This window comes from Aptenodytes patagonicus, chromosome 2, assembly GCF_965638725.1.
Source record: "Aptenodytes patagonicus chromosome 2, bAptPat1.pri.cur, whole genome shotgun sequence".
NCBI lineage: Eukaryota > Metazoa > Chordata > Aves > Sphenisciformes > Spheniscidae > Aptenodytes > Aptenodytes patagonicus.
The window spans coordinates 155,701,730-155,718,246 of NC_134950.1; the positions used below are offsets into that span (position 1 = coordinate 155,701,730).

The window sequence follows — 16,517 nt, forward strand, 5'->3', positions numbered from 1 at the left end:
CCAAAAGTTCTTCTCTAAACAGAAGTTCAGATGCTTAGTATCTGTATTAATCCTCAGAAAAAATGTGACATTACCACAGAGAAAAAGGATACTGCCTACCTGAGTATTCACAAGCTTAGAACAAATTTATATTTAATAGTAAAATAAAGTTCAAAAAAGTTTTGTTCCTTTACTTCCATAAGGGACAGGTTCTTCGAAAAAACAAGATAGAAAAGTTGGAATAAATTATGACCACTCTCCTGCCTTTAAGTGCTAAAGTCTGCTTGGTTCTACAGCAACAGCTAACATGCTGACATTAGAAAAATTATATGAAAGCTTTACAACTGCTTAAGGGATTCTGTAAGCATATTACGTGGGAGTTTTTTGGTTCATTTGTTAAAAAGGGGTTCTAGCCAATACTTAGCAATTTTCCACTCCTTCTACAAATAGTCCAAAAGTCAAAGTGCCGAGTCTCCTATTTAAATTCCCCAGGACCAACAGTGAAAACTCTTCTCCAAAGCAAGATACAAGCTCAAAATTTAGTTAAAGTACTCTTAAAGAAGTATGAGACTAAATAGGCTCTCTTCAGTTAGAATTCGAGGCAACATCAGAGCATGTGCAAACTCATGCTAAAGTAGGCACCTAAAATAAATTAGGTCAATCATACCTTGAAACGTCTCTTCATTGGACAGCTGAGATTGCCTTTGTAGTCCAAGAAGCTATCTATCTGAAGATTAATTTCACCATATCAACATAATCAAGAATCCATGAACTGCTAGCTCCTTGGTCATTCAAGTAGATGTTATTCAAGGTTAAAGTACATATCGCTTCAACCTCTCATTTACTAAGAGACACTACTGAACATGACCAGGTACCCTAACCAATACTACAGTCTGATTTTCTCTAAATTGGAGAGAAAGCTTTGAAAAGTCAGTCAGCTAATAAAAAGAAACAAATGGAAACAAGATGAACGTAAGCTGCTCTGGACCCCTTCAAAAGAGAAGCACCCAGGATTCAAGCACCACACATTCATTTTAGGAGTATTTTCAAACTGAATATGCAGATAACCTTAACTAAGAGAATGCCTAGAAGACATTTAAACAAACACTCAAAAGTGAAGATGATGACAGAGAATACGGCAAAGCATTACTGTTAGGTGACCAACAGACCAACTATAATGCAGACGTTGATTAAAAAGAGACTTGATTCTGTGAGCAACTTAAGTGTATTAAGTACCAGACTACATATAATCACTTAGAAGATTAGAGACATTTTCAAGTAAGCGCACATATTAATTTCAGTTACTGTAACTGTATTTTAACTAAGCTAACATTTTAAATTTACTGGATGAAGACATGAATTTTTCTGTTAAATACTTCCAAATTACTTACACATAAAGCAGTATGCAATCGTAGTAAGAACAGCAAATAAACAACATATAAGAATAGGGTCATTTTTTATTTCATCACTGAATGTTTTCTTCAGAAAACCATATTTTAAAAGATACTAGCAAGCCAACAGAATTTAAAAACTGTCCACTCCTTTCCCAAACAGTAGCTATTAGCTGTGACTGGTAACTGTCTCCAACTGACCGTTTTCACATTTTGTTCGATTCCAGCAGAACAACTCCAGAACTACCATTTTACAACAAACACCAGTTTTATAACAAAAGCAGCAGCAACATTAGTCAGATGTACACGTATGCTGTTCCTCTAACTATAAAATTCTGTAAAAAAGAGAAGTTAATTTGATTATTTGGGTGATTTTATGCCACAGAATGAACTGTAATAAACTAATATGAAGTAGTTTAATTGCACATTTAAAAATCCTACAAGACAAACTTACACTTTGTCTTGCCGTCCTCCACCTCCACGCAGTGCCACTGGCTGGCTGTTCTGAGTGAACGCACCTCCACCACGAATTGCACTTGGATGAGTTGGAGAAGCTGCTGGATGCTGGCCAGGACGGATAGGCTTAGCTGCATGAAAAGAAACATGACTTACAAATACATACATCACAATTCTACCTTGATTATTCAAATTTACTAATGCTTTATTTTGCAGTGTCCCAAATGCAATAATCCAAACTGAACACACTTTGAATAAGAAAACAAGTTTAGGAGATGTTATTTTGAGAACCTAACAGATTAGTATCAACTATAACAAGCCCTGAAAAATACACAAGGTTTTGCTTTTATTGTCCCTATTAGAATTAAAGCTAGCAAAGCTTTTGATAATGATTATCTTCATATGTGCTATCTGCCCCACCTAATGTATTTCCCTGTAAGAGTCCTATTTCTTGGCAATAAGAACTCAAATAAGACACATCGCTAGACAAAGTTTCATGAGGGTTATGTTCCTGTAAGGAACCATTATACCCTGCTGTATTTCCTACATCTACTTGATTGATAAGCCACTACTCTGCTCTACAAGTGGTTCTGCGTATCGATTACTCCACAGATAACATTGCTTCATCAACTTCTTACCACCACATAAAAATAAAACTTGCTCTATTACTGAATTCAAAAACAGTAGTTTTGACAGATAATTCAGAAGCTGCATACACTCGGATAAATAAACTATTTTCAGTCAGTTTTGCACTAGCGCTTAACAGGACATGCACAACAGTATGACTTTACAGAGTTCTCTAATATTAATCAGAAGCATTTAAAGTTTCAGCAGGTAAGAGTAGATATAAAGTACCTACAGGTAGCAACTGCATCAGAGAAACACTTCTCAATTTCTGCCTTATAGGAAGCTGATCTCCAGTAAGACATGCCTAGTTCAACTAGACATTTAAGTACAAGAGGTTTTATACTTGTGGTAAGCTCACTAGAGAATTCTGTTTGTCTTCCTGGAGATCACTTGAGAGAAAGACAAGACAGGAAAGCACCCATCTTCAAGCCACTGTTTGAAGCGACCAAGAAAAAAAAATTAGAACTTTATTCTGCAACAGCTCTTTGCAGACCTACAGAATATGAGCGAAGTATAACTGCAATGCTCATTTTGGTGGCATTAGCATTTAAGAGAAGTGTATTAATTACTGAAGTCCTGACACAGGACAACAAAAAAGCTGGAACACATAGTTGCCTATTACATTACTGTTGTAGAAGTACAGTTAAGTCCTCCACAGGTCACACACCCTCTTGGCCCTCAGCACTTTACAGCATAACGGCAGGTGGAAGACCAAGGGAATATGACTGCCTTCCCATCACATGGTAAGAAACACTACTGGCTACTACAGATTTCCGTTTTTTCCATTCTTTTCTCCTAGGGAGGGCTATGGAGTACTATATGTTTCAGAACAAAGAACCGAAAAGGCAATTAGGGATCTTAGGATGTTAGTTGTGGGTTTCTGTCTGCCCCTCTCCCACCAGATCAAGAGACAGCAAGACAATTTTGTTGTTGTTTAAGGTGATGGCTTAATCTCTCTCCTTACTTTGGAATACTACTTAGTCTTAGAAATTCTTATGGAATCATGTTAAAGACCTAAGACTCACATTCAGTGTATTGTTTTGTTCTAGGAAATGGAACACACATTCAGGCTAGAATTCTAGGTTGGTAAGCCTTTCCCAGCATGTACAAAAATCCAGCTACCAGGAAAAGACCCATTTAAAATAAGTCAATAAAAAAAACCCCCAACCAATGATACACCACCACCCACACACTTACAGTCTATTAACCAAAACATAACTCATGGTAGAAAATACACCATGTTCACAGATGCATACATGCACAAAGATTAAAAAAACATCAGGAGCCAGATGAAGCTTTACGGGGCAAGGGATTTTTTACTAACCAATTTGTGCAGAATGTCCTCTTCTGGCCATATTCTTGGATCTTACAGCTTCCTTTATACGATCTACTTCTTGCTGATACCGTTTGCGATCACGAGAAGCATTCTCTTTGGCTTCCTTCAGTGCAGATTCCAAAGCTTTAACTCTTTCAGCTGTAGCTCTAAGTCGCTTCTCCAATTTAGGAAGTTCACAGCGAAGATCTGCATTATCACGTACCAGCTACAAAACCAGAATCAATTTTCTTGGTATCTCTCTTCATGGGAAGAGCCAACCAAACACCCTCCCACCCCTAAACAGGCAAAACAGTAGGGCTACTATATTATCTTTGCTTAAGCTTTCAGTAAATCTAATAGTTCATCAGTAAGATTGTAATTTGAAAAATCAGTTACCGTGGAAGAACATACTACCCAACATAGGCACTTTGGTTCTTTTTCAGTCAGAGAGAGACAGGCAAGCATCCCCCAGACTGATATACTAACTCTAAACACTAACTTGGATGTTCTTGTATTTAAATGCAGCTATTTTGTTACATACCCACATGCACTTAAAATAGCTATTAATTTACTTTATGGGAAAACTTTAGTCTGTTTTATATCAAGAGACACACTCAAGATGTAGTGTTTAATTATAAAACAGTTACTTTATGACCAATATGCATTCAGTCACTTCTATAATAATGCACCTTAAGTAGTTTGTTTTTAATTAAAACTTGAAATTAAGCCTCATTGTACCTGCTTGTGAACTTTTGTAAGCTGTTCAAGATTATTCTCAAGGAAGGAAATCTTCTGTTTTTGTGCAGCACTGCCTCCTGTATCATCCGAGTCAATCTCAGCGCTCTGCAGTAACAAAGGTATACGGAAGGAGAGAGGAGGCTGAGTACAAATCTGAACTTGCATATTAAGATCAAGCCAGAAAAATTACACTGCATAAAGATCAATTCCTAATGTAGTTCTAAACTGAAATGTATGTAGCATTCTCAGAAACACCAAGTTTCTCTACAGCACCACATTACCTTTTTCACTCTAGTAGCCAGATCCTGAACAAAGAGCTTCCGAAGATTATGTAGAGTCTGAAGTTCTTTTGCCTACAGTTAAGGACAAGGAGTTAAAAACTAAAAAAAATTTTAAAAAATAACTCTGAAGTGTGGGGGGGAAGCAAGTATTGACATTTGCTTTGAAACATATTCTGACTATCTTACCACAGTCTCTTCCAAACCCTTTAAATCTTGCCTCGCTTGTTCCCGTCTGTCCTGCATAACCCTAAAAGAGAATAAATTCATCCTGAAACATCCGAGCAAAACTGGAAATTTTAATGTTTTAGGAGACTAGAGTGATAAACACTATATGGTACAAATGAAAAATGGTTTTCAGTTGAAGTCCTCAATTAAGGATGTAACCAACAGGTAACACCACACTCAAAAATTCATATGGGGTGGGAGTGGGGGAGTTGCAGGGGAAAAGAGGGAAGTACTTTAAATATTGAAGGAATACAAACAAGTACATTCAGATGCATAAATTATAAGGTTCTAGAATACAATCATAGAATTGTTTAGGTTGGAAAAGACCTTTAAGACCATCAAGTCCAACCGTTAACCTAGCACTGCCAAGTCCACCACTAAACCATGTCTCTAAAGAAAGACTCTCAGAGCCAGGTTCAGGATGAATACTTGAGGAGATGTTGTTATCCTACAAATGTTCTTAGCTCTGACCAGCTGAGATGACAAGTATCATGTGACAGATTAAGGATTTTTTTTGTTTTGTTCTACCACCTCACTCCCAACACATTTGCCAAAGCTAGCATCATAAACAACAATCTCGGTTTACAGGAATATAACCTAATCATTATCACTTTACAGAGCTTCTGTCTTCCTATGTAATGTGAAAGCATTTACTGCACTGCTAATGTTATCTCTCAGAATTGTAAGGCTAATTACTAAGATGACAGGGTACAGGAAAGGAATTTGGACTTTTCTTTTCATGACTCGAGGTTGAAATAGGAAGGCCAGGGACTGCACAAAAATGAAGTGTTCCTATTAAGTAGCCAAAAAGTTTCCTTTCCTCTTGAAATTTCTTTTCACTTGGCCAGTTTCACTACTAGTTCACAGCTAAATGATTAAACATTTGAGGTAATAAAATATTCTAAAGAATATCTCAGCATCCTATCCATTTTCCAGACCTCACTGGAAAGTAGTTCCAGGTATCTTATACAACTCTAAGTAAAAAAAAAAAAAAAAAGTAAAATGTGAATAGTCTGCACTGTTTCTGGCCTGTCATTTGCCACAAACATTTATGACATACAATGGAAAATAACTGGATTCAAAAAGGCTGGGGGAGGACACAGAATACCAAACTAATTCTTAATGTTTCTTTGCAAGTCATTGAAGAGGAAAGTTTCTAATATAGCAAGTGCGTTTAAGGGATCAATGCTATATATAGTTTAGCCTGCAAATTGAAATAAGAAGCAATAATGTGGTATGTATATAAAATCTTACAAGACAAGAAAACCTACTGTAACTAATGTAACTTTTGTAATCATTGTGGCATATAAATAAATCAGAATAAGATGGATTCACAAGACCAGAGTACTGTTAAAATTTTAGTCAGTTAAACCACCATTGTATTTCACAATAAGGCTAAAAGAAAAAAGAAAAAAGTGTTGCTTATTGGTTACCAGTAGAGACCAATCAGGTCCCTCTGATTATTTCAAATTCTATGACAAAATCCTGAAAGCCACTGTGTGTTTTTAAACATGGCGAAAAAGCATGCACTTTTGAAAAAATATTTTAAGTATAATGTAGTTTTAACTTCTGTAAAGATAAATTTATATATGCCAGAAAGGGGTCGCTACTGATACTCTAGAAACATTTCCAGGAGATTTTGGTTAGATTTCTAGAAGTTCAGAACTGTTTTTCAGCTTGACCCTTGCACACTTACCTGAAAGCAGAATTCAATGCTAATTTTTGCATTAACTTTTCAGTCTCTAATTCACTAATACACTGTATTTAGTCACTCAATGAAGTATGCAGCTGTTTAATCTCAAGAATAAGCCAGTTAGAACCACCTAACTAGTTAAATCACACAAGAACCAAAAAAGAGTTAGGGAACTCTTACAAGCCTCTTCCAGTCTTGGAGCATGCAATACTTAGCTGCAAATTGAAAAGTTAATTACTCCAACCTATAGCGTATTAACAAAGAAAAAGTTGTGGCCTTCATATCTTTCATCATTTTACTTCCAATTTTAAATATTAAGGTAGTGCAAAGGTTTTAAAAAAAGTTAAGTTCAAGAAGGCTCTGGAGCATCTCTCTTTAATAAGCATATCATACAGTGAGAGCCACTTCATCATATTAGATCACTAGTTTTTAAAATATAAGTGTTCCCCCACACGTTTGCTTTATGCGTGACTGTCACTTACGTAAGTTCATGCAGTTTTCTACTTTTTTCCTGATCAGTCGCTTTCAACTTCTCATGCTCAACTCTAAGGCGTTCCTGTTCAAGCATCATCTTCTGGTTTTGGCTGAACACAGAAAGTAAATATTACATCAACTGAACCTGTCAGACACCACATTCAGTAAAGCAACACAAGTTAGAAAGACACTGCTTGAGGAAACCCTTGCCACTTCCTTCCCACCATACTGTGCTCTGTACTCACACAGTCCAGAGACATTTGGCACTAACAAAATAATGACAATTACTTACTCCTGAAGTTCAGTGATAAGTTTCTCCTTTGCATCAACTTCATCTCTTAGGCTACTGATTTGTTTCTGATGCGTCTCACGATGACTCTGAATTTGCTGTTCCACAGCTTGCTATTAGAAAAAACAATATGTATTATATGCTTTAAGAAGCTGCCATACTTCACTTTGTTTTTAAAAAAAACAATGAAATTAACTTACCTTGACTTCATTTGCAGTTTGAACCTTATTTAAGTGCTCTTTCTCCATCTCATGGACTTTTTCTAGTAGGGATAGAGGACAGAAAAGAAAACACATTTCAGCCAGGTAACTAGGCGATCACAGAGAAGATGGTGTTAATTCCCCCCTCCTTCCCCAACACCTTAACATTTGGAAAAAGTCCCCTCCCACCACAAAGATCAATTAAATCAGTAACATCTTTAATTTAATCCTATCCATAGCAGTTCTTTCAAACATGCTTTCCCATTGACTAATTCTACATGTTCAGTAGCATAAAGCCATTCTATAGCTCCGCCCTTCAATCTAAATAGAACAGAACGATTTCCTATTTATCGCTATATACTTAAAATGATGGTGGTGGTGGGTGAGGTGTAGGGAGGCAATTCCTACCCTGTGCTCGGAGCTGAACTAATTCTTCATTAAGGGAATCCACAGACTCTTCCAGTTGCCTTTTTTTCTGTTCCACATTCTGAAGATATTCAGTCAATGACTTGATCTTGGCTTCATGCTTGTAGAATGGAAAGATTAATTTACTTTGGAACTAGGTACCACAGAATTACATCTGTATAAACAGTTTATACTTATTTTTAAACAAGTAACCTGATCTCAAAACAAAAATGGTGCCAACTAAACTCTAAGAATACTATGATTACTAAAGTAGATCTGTAATGTAGCCTGTAAGACAATGTCTTTATTCTGGATTGGAATGAAATACATTTTTGGCTAGGAGAAGAGATGTTTTGAATGTTAAATACTATCAGAGGCAAGAGAGTCCCACTGTATTTAGAAGATTGCACTGAAATATGCATCTCCTGATTTAAAAAAAGATGACCATCTGTATGTAAAAGAAAATATAGAAAAACTAAATCGTAGATCACAACTTTCAGAGTTTTAGAAGTCACATTACTGATCTTTTCTAACAATCGCATTAAAATGGCTTTTCTTACATTAGAAGTAAATTTAACCTGCTATGGAAGCCTACTGAAATCTTACTGTGCTATTGCTACCTCTCCCACTTCCAACTTGCTGCATTAGTAGGCAGAGTGCTCACTAGCCACTGCTTCTGTAAGACTTGTATTTGTAAAGGATTCTGTGATGGAGAACATATGGACCCTAGTATTTAATACAAATGCTACAAAAGCATTATCAGGCTACAGACATATTGCAGAAGTTCTGATATCCTGTCACACAATTACTCAGAAGCAGTCAAACTGAAAAGAGTATTGAGGATACAGCTGAGTCTTGTGGCTGTTCGATCACAATGTACTTTGTTAGGTGTGAAGAAGAAATTGCAACTTCCCCCCCCCCAGCAGGTTAATAAATTCAAAAGAACATTTAAGGAGTACAGTGTAAAGAAACATTTACCTGTGAGATACGGAGCTGGCAGGCAGCCAACTCCTTTTCATTTTCTTCCATTTTCTTATTGCTTTCTGCTTGTGTACCTTCTAACTGTTTGCAACGTTTCACCATTGTTTTTACTTCTGATTTCATTTTACTAATGTACAGTCTCGCAACTGTGAATTCTTCATCTATCATGCCAGTTCCCTCAGGCTGCTGAAAAGTGTGGAATGACGCATTTAGAAAGCTCAGATAATGAAACAGAATTAAAGATGAGCTGGAGCACACATCCGCCACCTCGACTGATAATCAGAGCATTACACACCAAAACGTAACTTTTAAGTTTTCCGACTGATTATTTAGAAGTTTGCACAAAGGTAATGAGTCACTTGAAGAGGGAAATACAGTTCACTATAGATTTCTAACACTGCTCACATTCTTGTCCTACAGTGATCTTTTAAATTTATCTTTTATTTCAGTTCCTCATTCAATTTTTAATAAGTAACATCTTGATTGCCACTGTAGGTCAGCATAAGATTTCCAAGGTGATGCTGTTGATTATGAACATTTCATATGGCAGTTTAACAGTATGAATGAAAACACTACTTCAGAAAAAAATCATACCTGCTCTTCCTTGTCTTTGCATAATCAAATTCTGTTTGGGACCTGATAAGTCACAGCATAAGCAAGGGATAAGCTTATGCCCAAATTATTAATATACATGAGGCTTCCTACGGTGGTTATTTTTACTGTACTAAGAAAACTGACCCCACCTATCCACAATGTACATGCGTAATACATGGCATTAAAAATTGCACTTACTAATTCTTACCTTGACATCATTATTTCCTACTGCGATTCCTATCTCTGCAAGATCTTTTAGTAAGGAGGCCATCATCTCTGTCGCTCGTTTCTTCTGATGGTTGGTCATTTCTTTGAGTTTCTGAAGCTCCGCATCTATACTGGCTAGAGTGACCTACAGTAAAAGAAGTTACACTTTAATAAACAAAACTCACTCTTGTTTTTAGAACTAGTTTCATATTACTTATTTAAATACAGCAACATGTGGTCGCCTACTGAAATGTCCCATTTTTATATCTAAAACCAGATTGGTATCAACCTGTGTGAATACACCATACAGTAAAAATTTAGGAGTCCTCGAGTGACAGTATTTCTTCTGAAAGAAATGTAAGTACTGGGGACAGAGGCCTTCAGCTCACAAAACATAATCTTACAACTCTGCAACAAAATTCACGTCAACATTGTTAAACAGCATTCAGAGTTATATACAGTTAAATATTGCAGAGGACTGCATTTATAGGAAAAACGTACACGGACAAGTCGAACACTTTTCACCATATTTTAGTAAAGGAAAATAATTTCATCTTTACCTGCAGAGCTCTTAACTCTTTCCTACTTGCAAATCAAAAAATGGCACGCAGTTCCGAAAGTTCATAAGCACTACACTTACTCTAGAGCAGTTTTTCAGCTAGTTTGAGCTGCTGTGGTTGTAACGGCTGCAGCTCAGCAGCTTGCATACTCAGAAGTTGTCTGCTCTTTGTTCTCCAGTTTTAAAAAAATGCCGGAAGTTTTACAGCAGGAAAGTTTCAGCCAGTGATACCAAAGGATGGTTACTGCATAGGTTAGCTATGACAGACTGAGAACACTGAAATGACTTAATTTTACTACATCTCAGAACAGTTGTTGCTTTCTCGTGGATTAAGTTATTCATGACACTCAATGGACATTAGTTATAATATCTAGAATCACTTGATTATCTATAAACTAATTAAAAACAACAAAGCAAACAAACAAAAACAAACCCAGAAAAAACAAACCACACACTTCAGAATCATACACACATACAGCTAGCCTATTCCACCAAAGTTTAAATGCTGCTCATAATAGGAAGACCAGAGATCATTTGACTTATATCACTTTAAGGTCAGCTGAAAGTTACCAATAAAGACTACTCAGCTCAGAATACTCAGAAGTTAAAAGAGAGGTTTCATGATCTTGTGAACATCATTTAATCATTTTAATACCAGTGTTCTATCTAGTCAAATCTTACTGAAAATTGAAAGCCACATCCACTAGAAGACCCAGACCCACTCAATTTTCATCTTCAAGAACAGAGAAGATTGAGACTTGCACCATCACATATTCTGTCTGCAATGCCAGCAAACAAGCTGATCTTTTCCAGTACTTAGAATTTTAGGATAGTGGGTAGAGTATTAACTGTTTAAAACTGATTGAAGTCTGCCAAATAATTGGCTACCAAAACTGTCAGTCAATTCAGAAACTATGCAGGTATGTGAGGAGGCATATGGTACTCATCCTGTGGGACTGATGCTGCATCTGTATTTTAACCAGGGCCACCTTTTGGAATATGTCCTCAGTGTTCAGGACTACCCCTTTCAGAAAGTAAAATCAACTGCCTATTTTTGAAGGCATCAGGATAAGTTATATTTTAAATGCCTTAAATACAGCATGCAAATACACATTCCTTTCAAGAAAAGCTGTAGCATGCTCACTGCAATTTCAAGATTGGAAGGAGCAGATTCTTAAGTGAGGATTACCTCAACTGCACCAGAAAGACAAACAAAACTGAGTCAGATCACCAGCATATAATGAAAGTGTTAACTTCTGATATCTAGGATTTCTCTGAATACTCTTCAGGTAGTAAAATGCCATAGGTACTAAAAAGATGAGAGCTATCAAGGTCAATATTCACTGTGCATTTTTCTGAAGCTTAGTGGTTTAAGAAAATCATCCTTTGCTAAAACTAAAAAAGTTTAGACTTAAGCTCCCATCTTCCCTTGTGAAAAACCTGTAAATGACTTCAAGCAAGAAACACAGGTAAGGCAAGAAAAGTTACATTGAAGACTGTCAGTAATTTCTTATCCCAGTTTCATACCGATTTTTGATTGAGTTCATCACTAAGCAGTTCATATTCCTTTGCCTTATCTTCTACTTCCTGAGACTTCTGATCATAATTGACAGCTAATTCTTCAAGGGCTTGTAGCACCTCTTTCACTTCCTCTTTAGAGGCATCATTTTCAGCCTGAAGGCGATTCAACTCTGCTTGCAGGTTGTCTTGGTCCCGTCTGGTTGATGCTAGAAGCTGCAACATTGATAAGAGATTTATTTAAAATTGCAACAACAAAGTCATCACAAAAATTCCATATATAAGTTGAATCTTATTAATGCTTTTAGCTACTACAATAGCTTATATCTACATTTTTAGTGTCTAGCATCATGCAATAAGGATGCCAAGGACAGGTACAGTGAGACTATAACAACTAAATTTATCATCTATATCCATAGTTCCTTAACTTTTAAAGTATTTTCAAAATGGAAGTGATTACAAATCAAGACACATAAGGACAGCAACTGGAAACGCACATGGAATATGCAAGTTCTCAAAAAAGCCACTGTACACTATTCATGAGTCTGAAATTGTCAACAGGCTAGGGACTAAACTTCTAGCATTTTAACACTGTTAGCTGCCGAAGAATAACTAGACAAAGTGAACAGTTGCTATAAAGAGGCAGATTTCTTATTTAAATAAGATTAAACAGTAGCTCCAACTTCCTGAGTCCTTGACCCATTTCCTTCTTGCCATGTACACAAAGATTATTATTTTTTTAATCTTTGTGCTATATAGAACTATTTTCTCTAATATCTTGGCTAAATGAAATTAACAATTTCATTATTAATAGGTATTTTCCCCATTTAATTAAGTTGCATCACTGGCAACATGTGCATACAAATAATTTGACTATTCTAGCAAGTATGGTCTGAAGTAACACATAGATACTTCCTTTTTCATTATGGGCCATTACATTTCCCTCCTCCCCCTTCTCTCTCTGTACAGCAACTGACCAAAAGTAAACCTTAAAACAGATTTCTAAACAGTAAATCAAGGTATCTTCAGTTTTGACAAACTGCTAACTTTGCATGGGGAAAACAGCTGCCAATGTCTTTGCATAAAATATTTAAATTCCTTCAATCTTCATGGATAGTTAAGGTTCAAGTAAACTGGTTTAAGTTTAGCCATTAGCGCAGTGTAAGTGGGGGGAATGAATAGGCAGAGCATTTAGATAAGGAATAGAAGAGAACTATTGTACAGTAGTAAGCTGCCATTCTACTCCTTGGTCATAAACTGTGACCTATTCAGAACATCTCAGATTTCTTTAAAGGAAAGACAAACAAAAATAGAATAAAGATGCAAGAGTGAAACTCACCTCTTCCTGGTCCAACATTTGTGTTTTCAGTTTTTCTACTAGTTGGCTCTGCTGATTAATTTCTTCATCCTGCAATCGAGGTAAGACTGTGTTCAATAAACTGACAAATACCACTCAGGAAAAATAATCTAAGAGACAGCAGATGTTAGGCATCTAACTTTTTCATATTCTGAGAAATTATACAAATGAACGCAATAAAAGTAAAAAAATAATCCTTTTGATTTCACTGGCTGATCCATTAGGCTCTTAACCTGGCATGTACCTGTAAAACACCATGCTTCAAAGACAAAACTCTTACACCTGTGCTTTTGCAAGTCTTCTCCAAGTTGTTCTAACTTCCAAGAAACAATTAAGATTTTTCCTCTCCAAATGTAGCACTACTGCTTAAATTTAAAATTATGTTCAAATAAATTATGCATAACATGGAAGGAAAACATTGCTGTCTTCAAATTACTCATTTCCCTGCTTTCTCATTATTTTCCTTCTTCTGGTACAGTATTATTCCAAACAATCAGCTAGGAATGTTCTACACCCAGAAAGTAGAAATACCGTTCAAGATTCTCATTAATTTTTCCTTCCTAACTTTCATTTTATCTTGTTTTCTATGTACTGATACTTTAGTTTTCAGGACATTTTTTTTAGTAGTTTCAGCAAAGGAGGGAGAGCAACTAAGAAAGGATGCTCACTTAGCATCAGATGAGGCAATTTTGATTTCTCTTAATCAGAGCTTCAGAATTAGAGTATGCACTCCCAGCAAATATTTAAGCAAGCTGTACTAACAAAAGATGACTGGCAAATTAAATATTACATAATATAGTTCAAGATATATTTCCAAGAGGTCTTACATTAAATAAGAATGGCATACCTTGTCATCCAGTTGTTTGTATAGTTTGGCAATTTCTTCCTCACATTTTCTTCTCTCAGCATCAGTGAAATTGCCGGTAACTCCAATTGTGGTAGCTGGTTTATCATTAATAACAGTAATATCCTTGTCCACTGCAAAAGCTTCTAAGTTGGCCTTCTCCTTGTCAAACTGTTCATCAACTGGTACAGTCTCCCCTTAAAGAAAAGAATATACTTAGTTTTAGTATAGTCAGCCATGAAGTATCTTCCACAAACCTAGCCTTGAGAAGTATTGCATACTCCCTGCTAACAGTACTGCTCCTCTGTTAATAAACAATCAAGTTCACATGATTACACGGTAAAAAAAAATGACCACTAGATCATCCAGGCTATCTCCTGCTTACCACAGAACATTGTATTTCACCCAGTTACTCTGCTATGAGCTCCAAATCTCATATCAAACTGTATCTTCTAGAAAGGCACCTAACTTGCCCTGAAGACAGAAAATCCTTTCTTTTCCCTTGGCAGTCTGTTTTGCTAGGTAGCCATATTTACTTTGAAATTGCTTTGCTTCTTATTTAAAATATTTGTTCAGTTACACTTTTATCCTTTTATGTTCATTAAGCCTTTTCTGATGAGAACACTTTACTAACTTCGCATAGAAAAAACACCACACGCGCTAATCAAGGCACTTCTCTGGTAAGCAAAACTAAATTCCTTAGCACCTTATTACAAAACATTTTATGCAGTCCTTGGATGATATGGGCTCTTTCCAATGCTCCAGTATCTTGTGTCAATATTCTGGAAGAACTATACTTAACATTTCAGGTGCGGCCTCATACCATCTCTATAAAAGATTTAAAAAAAAAAGCACATCCCACTAAACTTACTTAAATGAGCCCATTCTTCTCAGATTTACATCAGGATGTGGTGCAGTTGTCTACAAGATTGCAAAATCGTCTTCTGTAGCTACCAAACTCCAGAATACACCTGTAAGTATGACCTATGTTCCTCCTTTCCTGAATTTAAGGCTTCATATTTAACTTGCATTTGGCCAGACACTTCAACAGATAAGTCGCCAATTATTCAGGAAGAAAAGATGGGCACACATTCTGTACTGTCAGCGATTTTGGTTTTTGGGTGGGTTTTTTGCCTATTAACATGTTTGAATTTTAAATGAAGGTAAGATCTTGTAATATTGATTTGAATTAGAAAACCAAACCAGAGGAAATTTTACTCAGTTTCTGCATTTAGAATTAGTATCATTTTTTCTTCCCCAAAATAAAATATTTAGAATGTATGTAAGTCTAGTTCTGTAGTAAACTAAGTGCTGAAGAACCTAATACCAATATACTTCCAGACATTTTTGCCATTATGTGATTATTAGAAGTTGTTCCAGTTGCAATACAGTGAAAAATATGAAGTTCCAATATCAACTTATTATCCTAGCTTTAATATTCCTACTACTGTCTTGCATAGTGGTCTTAGTTGTTTTTGGTATCCTAAATACTAATTCAGTGTTTATCATCTTGCCTAAAGTTTGCAGAACAAAAATATAATTGCTTCTCACCATTCCGCCATCTGTTGAGTTCATTTTCTAGCCACTGTATGGTGTTACGCAGAGTCTTGTTTTTCTCTTTTTCCTTCTCATACTTTTTCTTCCATTGTTCTGCAGTGAGCTCCACGTTGACGCAGACTGTGTTCTTAATGGTCTTCGCTCTACATAGAAAGAGCAAAAAGCTTTGAAAAACTTTTCTTTTTTAAAGAAAAGAATTAAAGGCTCTTAAATAAAACTTCTACATGTCACTGGTAAAAGTGTAAACAATTCCCACCTCTTCAAAACGCTTATTTCTACTCCCTGCCAACTTAGTGTTCTTTCAATTGGATTGATACAACTGTTAATGGACAGAGCAATACAATAAACTTTGGAAAGGCTAAAAATATCAAGCTGGTTGAGTTGGAAAAATTCAGCTGCATACCTTCACCTGAAAGAATTCGAGTCAGGACAGCACACAGATTTGAACAAAGGGTAGCATTCACCACACCTAGCAAACATTTCTCCAGTGGAGATCATAATACTTTGAGGGTGTAAACCATCAAGCTTACTTAAGAAACAGCCCATTTCAACCTAAAAATCCAGTTGTTGGATCTCCGTTAACCAAAAAGGTGTAAGAGCTATAAAGTTCAGATTAATTGTCTTCATTCAGTCAGGCGAATCTCATCTGAACACATTAGCTTTGGAGATGAAACTACAGGCACTAATAATACATCTTCATGAAGTTAATGTACAGTTTTTACTTTAGTGCCGTTCCTCACTTACCTCAGTAATTCTTCTGTATAGTCTCCTACTACCAAATACCTCCTGCCCTCTCCTCTCCCCCCCCGCCCAAAGAGAACAGGAAA

General features: G+C 36.2%; 1 protein-coding gene across 1 annotated transcript in view; it reads right to left on the minus strand.

Moving 5' to 3' along the window:
• The window catches only part of KIF5B (kinesin family member 5B), a 37,379-nt gene that overhangs the window by 3,139 nt on the left and 17,723 nt on the right, over window positions 1–16,517 (minus strand). The window contains exons 11-25 of the mRNA XM_076331828.1: window positions 15,685–15,833; window positions 14,137–14,330; window positions 13,272–13,340; window positions 11,942–12,148; window positions 9,857–10,000; window positions 9,052–9,240; window positions 8,077–8,194; window positions 7,669–7,730; window positions 7,472–7,581; window positions 7,188–7,289; window positions 4,974–5,034; window positions 4,788–4,859; window positions 4,507–4,611; window positions 3,778–3,994; window positions 1,825–1,957 (exon numbers count right to left, since the gene is read on the minus strand). Coding sequence (XP_076187943.1) covers window positions 1,825–1,957; window positions 3,778–3,994; window positions 4,507–4,611; window positions 4,788–4,859; window positions 4,974–5,034; window positions 7,188–7,289; window positions 7,472–7,581; window positions 7,669–7,730; window positions 8,077–8,194; window positions 9,052–9,240; window positions 9,857–10,000; window positions 11,942–12,148; window positions 13,272–13,340; window positions 14,137–14,330; window positions 15,685–15,833 — 1,932 coding nt within the window. The remainder of the gene's footprint in view (window positions 1–1,824; window positions 1,958–3,777; window positions 3,995–4,506; window positions 4,612–4,787; window positions 4,860–4,973; window positions 5,035–7,187; window positions 7,290–7,471; window positions 7,582–7,668; window positions 7,731–8,076; window positions 8,195–9,051; window positions 9,241–9,856; window positions 10,001–11,941; window positions 12,149–13,271; window positions 13,341–14,136; window positions 14,331–15,684; window positions 15,834–16,517) is intronic.